Genomic DNA, 15,328 nt, shown 5'->3' on the forward strand with positions numbered 1-15,328 from the left:
CACACACACACACACACACACACACACACACACACACACACACACACACACAAACTATACTCTGCTGGCATCCTGCACCAATTCTATTCTGTTCTGCAGCTGAGATCTGTTGCAGCAGTGAGATCTTTTAAAATGCAGCCAGAACAAGTTTCTTTCTTTGAGTTTTCCACGGCACTGAGAGAGAGTGCAGGGCAGAATCGAGTTTTGAGGCAGGCCAGTGGATTGACTTATGTACTACTTCCCTGACAAGTAAATGGTAGGAGACAGGGTGCTAGATGACAGAGTTGGGGGTTTAGGATTAGCCTTCTCTGCTGTTAGCTCATTTTTTTTTAATACCTCATTAGAGTTCTTGGTGTCAGACCATGGAGACAGCTGACATTGCTTTATCTCTTGCACATAACTCTTATTTTCTTTAAACTTATCCAGCATAACCATTTATTATTTCCTACAGGGTAAAATAGATTTTATTTTTTTAGTCCAACTTTTATTTTGTTCTTTAGGATTTTACTTTTCCCCAGTTACATGTAAAAAAATTAACATTCATTTTTAAAACTTTGAGCTCCAAATTCTCTCCCTTCCTCCATCCCCAATGCCCCCTCATTGAGAAGGCAAACAATTCAATATGTCATACAAGTGCAGTCATGTAAAACACTTCAATAACAGTCATGTTATGAAAGAAAACATAGACCAAAAAAACCTCAAAAAAAGTAAAAAACTCATGCTTCAATCTGTATTCAGACACCATCAGTTCTTTGTCTGGGGATGGATAGCATTTTCTTTCTTTTTTTTTTTTTGGTGAGGCAATTGGGGTTAAGTGACTTGCCTAAGGTCACACAGCTAGTAAATATTATGTGTCTAAGGCTGGATTTGAACTCAGGTCCTCCTGAATGCAGGGCTCTATCCATTGCACCATCTAGCTGCCCCAGCATTTTTCATCATAAGTCCTTCAGAGTTGTCTTGGATCATTGTATTGCTAAGAATAGCTAAGTCAATCACAGTTAATCATATTACAATATTGTTGTTACTTTGTACACAGTACATTTCACTTTGTATCAGCTCATATTTTTCTGAGAGCATCTTGCTCATCATTTCCTATAGCACAATAGTATTCCTTCACAATCACATAGCACAGTTTGTTTAGCCATTCTCCAACTGATGGGCATACCCTCAATTTCCAATTCTTTGCTACCACTAAAAGAGCTGCTTAATAATATTTTTGTACATATAGGTCCTTTTACTTTTTTTTAGTTATCTTTTGGGATACAGACCTAGTAGTGGTATTGCTAGGTCAAAGGGTATACATGGTTTTATATTGCTTTAAGCATAGTTCCAAATTGCTCTACAGAGTGATTGAATCAGTTAAGAACTCCAACAACAGTGCATTAATGTCTCATTTTTCCCACATCCCCTCAATCATCTGTCATTTTCCTTTCCTGTCCTATTAGCCAATCTAATAGGTACAAGATAGTACCTCCAAATTGTTTTAATTTGCATTTCTCCAATCAATCAATTGGGAGTTAGAGCATTTTTTCATATGGCTATAGATAGCTTTGATTATTCCATCTGACAACTGTTCATAACTTTTGATCATTTATCAATTGGGGAATGATGCTTATTTTTATAAATTTGACTCAGTTCTCTGTAAGTTTGAGAAATGAGGCCTTTATCAGAGAAACTTGCTTCAAAATTTTTTTCATAGTTACTATTGCTAACTGTATTTCTCTCCCTTCTATCTCCCCTCATTTATTCTATTCTCTCTCTCCTTTCACCCTATCCCTCCTCAAGAGATGACTACCACCATCCCCATTTGCCTTCCCATCTATTATTCCCCCTTCTTCTGTTATCTCTTTCTATCCTACTTTCCTGTAGGGTAAGATAGATTTCTATATCCAATTGAGTGTGTATGTTATTCCCTCCTTAAGCCAAATCTGATTTTTTTTGGGGGGGTAAGATATTCTTGGCGATAAGCCCATAGTCTTTTCTTTCTGGAATACTGTATTCCAAGCTCTCCACTACTTCATGGTTGTGACTGCTAAATTATGTGTGATTGTGACTCTGACTCCTTAGCACTTTCTTTCCAGCTGCTTGCAGTATTTTTTCTTTGAACCGGAATCTCTTTATTTTGCTTATGATGTTCCTAGGAATTTTCATTTTGAGGTATCTTTCAGGAGGTGACTGATGGATTCTTTCTATTTCCACTTTGTCCTAAGGTTCTAAGATATCAGAACAATTTTCTTTTAAGAATTCTCAAAATAAAATGAGTATAGACTATTTATTTGGTCATAACTTTCAGGTAGTTCAATTATTCTTATATTATCTCTTATTAATGTATTTCTAGGTCAATTGTTTTTGCTTTCAGTTCTATAATCCTCCTATTTCTCTCTTTTTCTATATGACAGTGGCCAGTTTTTGATGGGCATAGTAAGGCAGTGAAAGCCCAAGAGTCAATTTGTCACTCAATAAATATTTATCAGCACCTAGTATGTGCTAAGTAATAGGGATACAAAAAAGAGGCAAAAGAAAGTCCCCCGACTTCAAAGAGCTTACAATCTAATAAGGGAGCCAATAAACCAACAAGTTACATACAGGATAAATAGGAAATAATTAAAAGAAGGAAGAGACTGGAATTAAGAGGGTTTGAGACAGGTTTCTGAAGAAAATGGGATTTATTTGGGACTTAAAGGAAATCAGGGAAGTCAGTAAGCAGAGGAAGAAGAAGATTCCAGGCACAGGGGATATCTAGAGAAAATGTCTGGAGAGAAAAGATGGAGCTTCTTCATGGATGAGGTTGGAAGGAGGCTAGTGTCACTGGATCAGAGTATGTGGCAGGGAGTAAGGTAGAAAACTGGAAAGATAGTATGGGACTATGTTATGAAGGGCTTAGAACACCAAACAGAGGATTTTGCATTTGATTTTGGAGGCAATAGGAAGTCACTAGAGTTTGTTGAGCAAGGGGGTAACAGGGTCAGACCTATGATTTAGGAAAATCACTTTGGTGCCTGAAAGGAGGAGATTTGAGGCAAACAGACCCACCACTAGTCTAGGCATGTGGTGATGATCTTCACCAGAGTGGTGATATTTTCAGAGGAGAATTTGAAATATTTTATAAAAGTGAAATCAACATGTCTTGGACTGGATATGAGGGCAGTGGTGAGGGATAGGAGTCAAGGATGACATCTAGGCTTCAGACCTGAGGGACTGGGAGGATGGTGTTGCCCTCACCAGTAATAGAGAAGGTGGGAGATGGGGAAGGTTTGGGGGAAAGAATGAATTTTGTTTTGGACGTATTGAGTAAAGTTGTCTATTGGACAGCCATTTCAAGATGTCTGAAAGGCATTTGGAGATGTGAAAATGGAGGTCACTGAGAGGTTAGGTAAGGAAAGGTAGATCTGAGAATCATTAGCATAGAGACGGTAATTAAATCCATCAGATTTGTTGAGATCACCAAGTGTATTGTAGAGGGAAAAGAGAAGAGGGTCTAGGACAGAATGCTGTGAGATACCCATGGTTAGAAGGTACGATCTGGATGTGGACACTGCAAAGAAGACTGATAAGGAATAGTCAGATAAATAGGAGGAGAATTAGGAAAGAGTAGTGTCTCAAAAATATAGAGAGAAGAGGGTGATCAACAGTGTCAAAGACACTAAGAGGTTGAAGAGAATGAGGATTGACAAAAAGTCATTGGATTTAGTGATTAAGACATCTTTGGTAACTTTGGAAAGAGCAGTTTTGTGGAATGATGAGGTTAGAAATTGGACTGTAAGGGGTAAGAAGAGAGTGAGAGGAAATAAAGTGGCAACATTATTGTAGATGGCCTTTTCAAGGAGTGTGAACAAAGGGCCAATGATATATAGGACAATAGTGGGGAAGGAAGGATCAAATGAGGGGTCTTTGAGGATGGGCAGTAAGCAGTAGGGAATAAGCCAAGAGACAGGGAGAAATTGAAAATAAATTATAGAGTGGGGATGACAGAGGGGACAATCTGTTGAAGATGGAATGGACTGGGATCATTTGAAAAGATAGAAGGGTTAGCCTTGGTAAGCATGAAAATGTGACATGAGATTCTAGATCATAAGACTGAGATTTGAGTCCAAGTTCTGGTACTTGTTGAGTAACCTTGGACAAGTCACATCAATTCTCAGGGACTCACTTTGCTCAACAATAAAGTAGAGATTTTTAATATTTACAAGGCCTATATGAATCAGCATTTATTAAGCACCTTCTATGTATCACGGGGTTGTTAGGAATAAAGTGTTTTGTAAACATGAAAGCACTATTTGTGAACCACCACAATTATTCCTTCAAGAGACAAGGATTGGACCTGTGATTTCATTGTTATAGAGAATTCTGATGTGAGGAAACAATCTACCAATGAATGAGGGTTGGCACCACTGCTGAAGCTTACAATCTTAGAGCTGCCTAGAGCACTGAAAGGTTAGGTGCCTTGGGTAAGGTTACCTGTGCATCAGATGCACATCCTGCTTAGATCTCCTCCACCCCCATGCAAAGGGAAAGGAGCTTCATCATGGTGCACAGCCAGAGACAGCCTAAGTTGTCCTACTACTGAAGTCTAGGGCCTATGCCAGCTGCCATTCCTGAGCTACAGAATTTAATCTTGGAACATTCCAGGGAGTGAAATATTGTGATGCCAGGGCCCTTATTCTTCCCCTGGTTCTGATCAGCAGACTACAAGCCATGGCATCAGCCAAGTGTGGCTGATGAAGTATCTCTTGCAGCAGGAGCATCTGGAGCCAGATAAGGTCTAACCTGAAGCCCTCCTGCCTGGTGATACATCATGGAAATGAGTGCCCTAGAGCTGGTTGCAGGTCCCCATCAGCTCAGAACCAAGCCAATAGAGCAAATCTTGAATTTGCTTATGCTCTGGTTATCTTGAGCTGCAGTTCACTGGGATCCTTCTGGATTTCACATAGAAGTCCGAGTTTTTTGGTCTTCAATCATCTTGCCAAAGCAAGATGAACCTCCATCAGATATGTGCAGATGCTAGTCACCTTCTGAAGAGAAAGGAGAAGTCCTGCTGCCTGAAACTGTCTTACTGCCTTCTTAGGAAAAGCCCTACAAGACTGGATGACCTATACCCAGTTACTCTTTTTGTGCCGCCTTTGCACATAGGACATATACCTGTGGGTTACCTAACCCATTTAAGACCTCAGAAACAGGATTCAATGTATGCTTTTAGATTTATATTTTGTGTTACAGATGAGTGTTTCAGAAACAATTCTTGAATATTAAACTTCATTTTAGTACCCACCCATACTTATTGATCACATATACATCAGTGTACATCACATGCAGATCATATGCACAACACACATTGGCTACATGAGCACCACATCCTGATCACTTGCACCTGTCAACGGGTATATATCACATCTGGTCAGTGTACACCATATATTGATCATGTGTTAATCGCCATTGATTGAACATATACTATATGAAGACATGTATGCCACACACATGTACAAGATATAAAACATATGTTCATCACATATTGGTCCCTTAAGGGACACGGCACATCCCATGTTGATTATTTGCACATCATATCTGAACGCAACGACTTAGCCTCCTTCCTCGGGAGTGGGAGTGTCTAGGGTTGGGAGACGACAATACTGTAAAAAGCCAGAAACTCTAGTAACTCAATCGCTGCCACTGTCACATAAATCCAAGTCATTGGGTTCACAGGAGGACAGGAGATCCTTTTCCATTCAGGCACAGGGAGAAAGGGCAAACAGGAGATTAACTTGTCTTGGAGAGGGGAGGTTCCTGGACAAAAAAATGATCCGCCATGCACTCTGTCCTGTAACCTTCTCAGGCTTGAAATGCACTTTGGAGCTGAAATGCTCCAGGCTTGGTGATGCGGCCAGGTGATCCGCCCTGGCTCTGAAACTCGATCTGCTCTGGGACAATTACCCTCCAGCAGTCTGGTTCTAGAGGCGCTTATTTCCCCACCGCCTTCAGCCCCTTCTCTTCCTCCCCTCCCCCCTCTAATAAAAAGCAAATCAAAGAACATTAAACACCCTAGGGAGATTAACACCTGTTCGCCCAGCCCTGGGTCTAGAATTGGTCTACTCCAGAGCTCTCCACCAGTTTCGTAAACTTGCCCGAAAACTTATCTGGGCTCGCAGCTTCCTCCTCCCTCCCTCCCTCCCAGGCTCCCCGGTCACGTGACGAGGGCGCTCCAATGAGGGGAGGCGCTTGGAGGGGCCCCGGTGGCCCTAGCCGGGAAGTGAGCTCGGAGAGAGGCCAGAGTGGACCATGGTGGTGACAGCGCCCGCGCCGGCAGCCGCTGCTGCTGCGGTGGAGGCGGCGGCGGCAGCAGGGGCGGCCGAGGAAGAGCTGGGGGCCCACGCCGCTCGGGCCCGCTGCCCCCCGGGCGCGCTGTGAGCCCCCCACTCCCACTGCCTGCGGCTCACCAGCCTTCCCATCCCCTCCACGCCTCCTGCCTCCTTCGTCTCCCTCAGCTCGCCGCCGGGCTCCCCCGCAGCGGCAGCCGAGGCTGCAGTAGCCAACTCTCCCAGAGGGGCGGCGGGAAGGCCGAGCAAGAGAGGTCCGGGGGAACGATGCGCCTGCCGGGCGGCTGAGCCTGGTGTTCCCTCTCTCCTCCCGCCGTCCTCCTCGTCGTCCTCGTCCTCTCTTGCCCTTCACCCCCACCATGGCCTTCCCGGGGGCCGAGGGAGCGGCCGATGGGCCTGCCGGCCCTGGCCGGGAGGCGCCCGCGGCGGGCGCGGGCGGCTCGTCCTCGTCGTCCTCCGCCTCCTCCTGCTGCTCGTCCTCGTCCTGGGTGGCCGGGGGCGGCCGGCTCTGGGCCGCCCTCTACGACTACGAGGCGAGCGGCGAGGACGAGCTGAGCCTGCGGCGGGGCCAGCTGGTGGAGGTGCTGTCGCAGGACGCCGCTGTGTCGGGCGACGAGGGCTGGTGGACGGGCCAGGTGCAGCGGCGCCTCGGCATCTTCCCCGCCAACTACGTGGCTCCCTGCTACCCGCCGCGGCCCCGCCAGCCCCCGCCGCCGCCGCCTGTGCCCCCGCCGCCGCCGCCGCCGCCCTCCCCGCCCGACGCCCCGCGGCCCGGCTCCCCGATGCAGATCGAGTTCGAGTGGCTGGAGCTGAAGGAGCTGATCGGCGCCGGCGGCTTCGGGCAGGTGTACCGGGCCACCTGGGGCGGCCAAGAGGTGGCGGTGAAGGCGGCGCGGCGGGACCCCGAGCAGGACCCCGCGGCGGCTGCAGAGAGCGTGCTGCGGGAGGCGAAGCTCTTCTCCATGCTGCGGCACCCCAACATCATCCAGCTGCTCGGCGTCTGCCTGCAGCAGCCCAACCTCTGCCTCGTCCTCGAATTCGCCCGCGGAGGGGCCCTCAACCGGGCCTTGGCCGCCGCCGCCGCCACCAACGCTGCCGCCCCCTCCTCCTCCACCCCGCTGCGGGCCACCGCAGCAGGGACCCCCGAGCCTGCGGGCGCCGCGCCCGGCCCGCGCCCCGCCCGCCGCATCCCTCCGCACATCCTGGTCAATTGGGCCGTGCAGATCGCTCGCGGGATGCTCTACCTTCACGAAGAGGCCATCGTGCCCATCCTGCACCGGGACCTTAAGTCCAGCAACAGTAAGTGGGGGGTGGGGCGGGGAGGTCACCGGAGACATCTCAGGGTCAACAAGCCTGGGAGTTGTTACTTCTGGAATTGCGGGGTCTTCTTGCCTAAGTGGAGGGATCTGCTTAATTTAGGAACTTAAACCTGGGAATTAAGGCGTCTGTTTTACTACCTAAGTTGTTTTGGGTCCACACATCCTGGGAATTGCTACTTCTGGAATTGAGGTGCTAACTAACCTGAAAACACCTTGAATCCTTCCAGCCCCTTGTATTTCTTGGGTCCCTAATAAACAGATTTGGAGCATGGAATACACTTTCTTTGACTTAGCTCAGTGGTTGTGGGGTCCTAGGGCTACTCACTTGTAGCCACTACATAGACTCCAAGCCAAGGGGTTCACAGTGGGGGCAGGAGGTCCTTTTCGATTCAAGTACAGGGAGAAGCAGCAACAGGAAACAAGGGGTTTTGTTGGGATGGATCCTTGACTTTCAAGGCCCTTTCCAGATGTTAGTGAATCGTGGAACACGTGTAAAGATGGGGATTGACTTTGTCACTCTTCTACTCCACCCTTAGACCCCTTGATCAATTTTGGTTGTACTTCTTCATAGTTATTTTTTCTTCCCATTTTGAAGATGATGTCACAAAATCAAAAGGAGTGTTCTTGGTACTGGTAGATAAACTTTTTTGAGAGGTAGTTCTGTGCATGGTGCACTCCATGGAAAGGATAACAACTGGAGGCATTGTTAGTGCTTTAACTCTGGAATGCTCTTGGTACTAGTGGATTTTTTGAGAACTTTTTTTGAGAGCTATTTCTGTGCATGGGCATTTTAATGTCCTAAAGATTTGATTTGTATAATGAAGTTTAGTTATTTATAAATTATGATATATTTTCCAGGCCTGTCGGTAAAGGATGTGGAAAAAACCTAAATACAAATCTTATTAGGTATCATTGGGTAGAAAAAAGAAATGCTACTTGAAGTTCCTTTTTTTAATGGTTAAAAGTTTCATCTTTATTTTAAGAATCTGGAATTAAGCAATCTCGTTAAAGATTTATCAGGACTTAACAGAAAACTAGCTCTAGCCTATCATAACTTCATGCCTCACAACATTGGAAGACCTGCTAGAACAAGTGCTAACTCAAACTGGAACTTGTCCTTTTCTAAGTTTGTTAGAAGAGAAATGACAGGGCTGTGTGTGTATATCCATATCCATACATACACACACACACACGCACACACACACACACACACTTTTTTTGGTTTAAAGTTTTATATTGAAAACTGAATTGTTGGGATGTGTTTGAGAATGACTGACTCAGTCATCATTGGAGCTAGATTTGACCTTTGAAAGCTGGTTTTATTACAAGAAGTTAATATTGTGTTTATTAACTTTTTTTATTTCAAGAGATGATTCCTTACTAAAAATTGGCTGTTAACTCGTTTGGTTCAGTCTCTCATGCAGACATCCTCAAATCATAGAATCAGAACATCATAGCAGGAAGGCACCTTAGAGGCCCAGTAATTCAGTTCCTGTCTCTGTTTACAAATGAGTTTCCAGAGGTTCAGAGAGGTTAAGGGACTTATCCTTAGTCACTTTCTACGGTGGAATTTGAACCCAAGTCTTCCTGAATCAAATCTAGCACTTGAACCGTAATACCTACTCACTTTCCTCAAGCTGTGGTGGTATTATGAATTTGGGTTCCTGATTAAGTACCACATAAAGGACACTAGCATTATTCATGAAATATGTGTGTGTGAAAAATACATACATATGCATATGCATATTCATATTTAGTAAAGAAATCAGCAGTATAGATTTCACCATACCTTTTTGGAAGGGGAACCATTCAATCAGCTAGCATCTATTAAGTGCCTACTACTATGTGACACATACTTTTTGAAGCACTGAGGATAATTTGTAGGGGAAGGCACTAACATTAAGGCCTGGGAAAGGTTTCTTGCTTAAGGTTCCACTTTAACTGAATCTTGAAGGAAACCAGGGAAGCTAGAAGATAAGGAGAGAGGGCTCTTCAGGCACGGGGAACATTCAGCCAGTGAAAATGCTCATCATTGTTTGGAGTGTCAGGTGGGAGAAAAGTAAGGAGGCCCTTGTAATTGGAGCACAGACTTCACAGAAGGGAGTAAAGAGTGAGAAGACTGGAAAGGAAGGAAGGGGCTAGGATATGAAGGGCTTTGAAAGACAGAGGATTTTATATGTGATTCTGGAGGTACTGGCGAACCTTGGAGTTTATTAACTGGGGGTGTGATATGGTCACACTTGAATTTTAGGAAAATCAATTTGAAAGCTAAGTGGAAGATGGATTGGAGTGGCGAAAGACTTGAGGTAGGATGACCTACCAGAAGGCTAGTTCAATAGCCCAGGGATGAGGTGATGAGGACCTTCACCAGGGCTGTGGTAGTGTCAGAGGAGAGAAGAAAGTGTTTAGGAGAGATGTTACAAGATAAAATTGACAGGCCTTGGCAGCAGATTAGATGTAGAGGGTGAGCAGGTGAGGAGTTGAGGATGACAACCAGGTTGTGAGCCTGAGTGACTGGAAAGATCGTAGTATCCTTGACAATAATGAGGAAGTTAAGAGTGGAAAGTTTTGGTAAAAGGAAAAAAATGTTTTTTTAAGATGTCTATGGAACATACAATTTGAGCTGTCTAGTGGCCAGTTGGAGATGCAAGGCCTGAGGTCAGGGAGGAATGAATAGATCTGAGCATCATCTGCATAAAAATGATGATTGAAACCACAGGTACTGATGAGAACACTAAGTGAAATAGGAGAGCAGGAAAAGAAAAGAAAAGAGACCCAGGAATGAGGCTTGGGGGGACTCCAGTGTTTAGGGCAGTGATGTGGATGAAAATCCATTAAAGAAAACTGAGGAGCTGTCCAATAGATAGGAGGAAAGACAGAAATTATTAGCAGTGTCTTAAAAGAGAAGAGACCATCAAGGAGAAGAGTGATAATTGTCAATGTCACAGGCTAGTCAAGAAAGATTAGGTTTGAGGCCATTGGATAATTAGTAATTTTGAAGAGAGCAGTTTGGGTTTAATGTTGAAGTCAGAAACCAGATTGCAAAGAGTTAAGAGAGGGAGAAGAATGGAAGTGAAGGACTTTCTCAAGTGGTTTACCCGTAAAAGAGAGGAAGGTTATAGGATGATAGCTAGCGGGGATGGAAGCTTCAAGTGAGTTTTTTGAGGATAAGGGAGACGTGGGCATGTTTGAAGGCAGTAGGGAAGAGACAACAGACTGGGAGCAACCGAGGATTAGTGAGAGAGTAGGGATGATATAGGAGCAGTCTTGTGGAGAAGACAGAATGGAATGGGATTATTTGTGCATACAGCAGGATTTGTCTTCAAAAAGGAGAAGGGCTCCCTCTGTATGTGAAATGGATGTAGGAAATAGTGGCACAAAGCATCTGAGTGATATGAGATGAGGAACAGGGGAGATGAGGGAACTCTCAGCAAATGTCCTCAATTTTTTCAATGAAATATGAGGCAAGGTTCCCAGCTAGGAGAGAGAACTGCTTGAAATTTGAGAAAGGTTGGGGAGGGGAATACTTCTACCACCTGGAATAGGAGTTAGACTTGTGCTTTAGGAAAATCACTTTGGTGGTTGAATGGTTGGAGCGGTGAGAAACTTGAAGCAGGGAGACCTTATCAGCAGGCTATTGCAATAGTCTAGGTGTGAGGTGATGAGGGCCTGTACCAAAGTGGTGGCAGTGTCAGAGGAGAGACGAGGACATATTTGAGAGATTTTGCAAAGGTGAAATTGACAGACCTTAGCAACAGATCCGATATGGGAAGAGATAGTGAGCAGTTGAGGATGACATCTAGGTTTCAGGCCTAAAAGATGGGAGGATGGTGCTGCCCTTCACAGTAATAGGGAAATTGGGAAGGGCGTGGAGTGTTTGGGGTGAATAATCAGTTCAGATTTGGGGTAAGGACTTAACAGAATCTGGGGTAAAGTCAGTAGAATCACACAAAGTATTTTAGAGGGCATCTAATCCAACTCATAAGTGAATAAAAGTGTCCATCAACAACATACTCAACACTTAGAACAGTGCTTTGCACATTGTGAGTACTTAACTGCTTTTTGATTCATTATTTTATTCATCCAAAAGTGGTCATCTAGTGATTACTTGAAAATCTGTAGAGAACAGGAAATCACTATGTACTAATGCAGACCATTTCATTTTTTATAGTTTTCATTGTTAGGAAGTTTTCATTCCATGAAGTCTCAATCTGCCATTCTATAACTTTCGTCTTTTTTCCTAATTCTGGCCTATGAAGCCAAATAGAACAGATTTAACCATTTTTCTACCTGATAACCTCCCTCCCCCAACTATTTGGACATGGTTTGTGATGTCTTTCCTTTCCACTTAAATTTTCTGTTCTCTGGTTCTTTTTACAGAACTACATAAATCATGATCTTAAGGTATTTCACCAATTTGTTGTTCTTTGTTGCACATTCTAGGTTATCAGATCTCTTCCTAAAATGTGGTACCCAGATATTGGAGTATTTATTGTGTAACATAAAATAGTTGTGATTTTACTTTCAATTGTAAGTTTATAATTTACAACATAGTATTTTAAAAATTAATATAAAACAATCAAGCATTTATTAAGCACCTACTATGTTCTAGGAGTGTGCTAGGCTCTAAAGACAAAAATGGAACAGTAGTTGCCCTCAAGGACATTCTATGGGGTAAGGCACCATGTCTAAATGTATGTATATACACAAAGGATATGTTAATTTTGTAGAAGGGGGGACTACTAGGTGGGAGAGGAATCAGGAAAGGTTTCCTGAAGAAAGTGGTGCTTGAGTTGGGTTTTGAAAGAAATGGGATTCTAAAAGGAATAGGTCATGTGGGAGTGCACGCAAAGCATGGGTTCATCTAGGAATGGAGACAGGAGGAGTGTTGTATGAAAGGAACAAAAAGAAGGCCAGTTTAGCTGGACCATAGAGAGTGAGAGAGAGTAATGTTTAACAAGGTTGGAAAGACCAATGGGGCCCAAGTTGTGAACACTGTAAGTAACAAATGAATTTATATTTTAACCTAAAGATAGTGGAAACCTCTGGAGTTTATTAAGTTAGGGGAGTGACTTGGTTAGTTCTGAGCTATAGGAAAATCATTTTAGCAGCCTTGTGGAGATTGAATTGGAGTGAAAGAGTGAGACTTGAGGTAGGAGATCAATTTGGAGGCAGTAGTCAGGAGGGCCTGACTTGGGATGGGCCAAGTGACTAGGGAATGGAACAGATGTGAGAAGTTGTAGCTATGTGGAGAAAGGAGTCAGGAATAACACCCAGGTTTCGAACATGTGTGACTGTTATGATGGTGGTGCCCTCCATAGAAATAGAGGAGTTTAGGTTAGACAGGTGGGTTTTGAAGGAAAGATAATGAGTTTTCTGTTTTAGATCTATTGAGTTTGAGTTGTCTGTGGGACATCCATTTTGAAATTTGCAATTGGCAGTAGCGTATAACTGGAATTTAGGAGAGAGACTAGGAGTAAAAGTTTAAGAAAATTATTGGTTTTTTATTTCTCCAAAGTTAGGTGATTCTTTTATTCTCTGATTTGCCAGTGGTGTTCTATTTATTTTCTTTCACGAGCTGCACCTTTTGATCAGTAGCATACCGTTTTGAAACATTTAGTAAATAAATATTTATTAGGTGATCACTCTACCAAGTGATAGGGATATAAAAAAAGAAGATAATCCCTGATCTCAAGGGGCTCACAATCCAATGGAGAGACAATATACAAACAAGTTAGATAGAATATAAATTGGAAAAAATAAACAGAAGGAAGGCAGTAGAATTAAGGGGTCAGGGAAAACTTCCTGTAGAACAGGGTCCTTTAAATGGGATAAAACTTTATTTACAGATATAAAAACCATGATTGGCTACAGACAGGATAGAAGGAATTTGGTTAATAGGCCTTAGTTTGTAGACCCTGCTGTAGAAGGTGAGATTTTAGCTGGGAGTTGAAGAATACCAGATAAGTTGGGAGGTGGAGGTGAAGAGGGAAATTCCACACATTGGGACAACCACTGAAAATACTAGGAAACAGGAAATGGAATGGTCAGACCTGAAACATTAGGAAGCTAAGTGATGGATTGACTGAAATGGGGAAAGAATATGGCAGGGAGACCTATAGGTTATTGCAGTAGCCCAGGGGTGCAGTGATGAGGGCCTGCACCAGGGTGGTAGTGTGAGTGGAGCATAGTCTTTAAATGTACAGAAATATTCTCTTTTTGAATCTGTTCTTTACCATATCTCACTCCTAACCCTGTTTTAAGTAGTTAACCCGTGCTAGAAATTATAGACACAGTCTTAGTCATAGTCATAATGAACATTTCACTTTAAACAGTTGTTTAAAAACTGTAGGTCATTTGGGCTTTGAAAGATTTTGCTAGGTGAGTGTTTGGGAGGGGGAGTGGGAACGGAACATTTCAAAGTGTAGGAAAGAGCACAGAGTCTGGAATGGGAAAGTGAAGTTGTGTTTAGGCCGCATCAAGGTAAACCGAAGTAGCAGATGAAAAGCTATAACCTGGAAGATAGGTGAGGGGTGAGGGAAGGGATTCAGAACTAGTAGACCAATAGGACCCAAAGACTGATGACTAATGGTAGTCTATTGAGAGCCTTCTATTAATATGTCTCAGGGCTCTCTGTCTTTGGCCTTATTCTGTTTAGTGTTTTTTATCAATGACATGGCTAAATATATGATGTTTACATAGTATTTTAAATTTTTGGAAGTGCTTTACTTATATTATCTCATATGATTCTTGCAACAAACTTGTGAAGTAGATGGAATAGGTCTAAGTATCCCCATTCTGACAGTGGGGGGAGGGAAGTTGAGCTATCAGAGGGGTTAAATGACCCATCCCTTAGTTAATAAACTAGTAGTAAATAGCATGTGCATCTGACTTTCAGATGATAGTTAGGAGCCATGGAAGAATTGGTATTGGAAAAGATCTAAATGGACTAAAAGGAGATAGTAAATCAGATGTTTATTTTGGGGGGTGGGGTGGGAGAATAGGATCTGGATTTATGGCTTCTGTGTAGATTTAATCTGATGGAGAAAACTCTCTCCATTGATGCAGATTGACTCATAGTCTTAAAGAATTGCCTGGGGATAACTGAGAGATGGGTACATGGCCAGTACATATCAAATACAGTATTTCAGTTCACGAATTCCTGACTCCAAGGCCAGCAGTCTATTGACAAACCAACTCAAGAGGATACATCAACCATCTTCTCAAGATAAGATTTAATAGGGATAAATTTAAAGTCTTACATTTATGTGACAGTATCTTGGAGTTATTAGAACCGGTGTCCTGTGACAGCCAGAAAAGCTAGCCCAGTGCTCAGGTGCCTTAATAGAAGAATCACGTCCAAAACAAGGGAGATGCTAGTTCCAGTGTATTCTCCTCTAATCGGACCACACAAGAAGCCCATTTCTGGGTGCCACATTTTAAGAAGGACTAATTAACCTTGAGGACCTCTAGGGGAGAATGATCAGGTTGGTGAAAGGACTTACAGCCGTGCCATATGAGCACTGTGAGGTAAAAGTAAGAAGAGATTTTTGGTGGGAGAGGAAAAGAAAGTCATTATTTCTTATGTTAAAATTTTTGAAGAGTTTGCATGTAGAAACAAAAGCTAGACTTATTCTTTTTAGCTCTAGAGAATGAAAATAGAATTGATAGGTGAAAATTTAGAGAAGTTGATTTGAC

At 43.3% G+C, this 15,328-nt stretch overlaps 1 protein-coding gene across 1 annotated transcript in view; it reads left to right on the plus strand.

Annotated features, from left to right (window-relative positions):
• The window catches only part of LOC114049985 (mitogen-activated protein kinase kinase kinase 21-like), a 108,638-nt gene that overhangs the window by 36,854 nt on the left and 56,456 nt on the right, over nucleotides 1-15,328 (plus strand). The window contains 5 exon segments of the mRNA XM_027871479.1: nucleotides 5,883-5,975; nucleotides 6,077-6,209; nucleotides 6,250-6,458; nucleotides 6,460-6,575; nucleotides 6,577-7,610. Coding sequence (XP_027727280.1) covers nucleotides 5,883-5,975; nucleotides 6,077-6,209; nucleotides 6,250-6,458; nucleotides 6,460-6,575; nucleotides 6,577-7,610 — 1,585 coding nt within the window.

This window comes from Vombatus ursinus, unplaced genomic scaffold, assembly GCF_900497805.2.
Source record: "Vombatus ursinus unplaced genomic scaffold, bare-nosed wombat genome assembly UNPS02014798.1, whole genome shotgun sequence".
NCBI lineage: Eukaryota > Metazoa > Chordata > Mammalia > Diprotodontia > Vombatidae > Vombatus > Vombatus ursinus.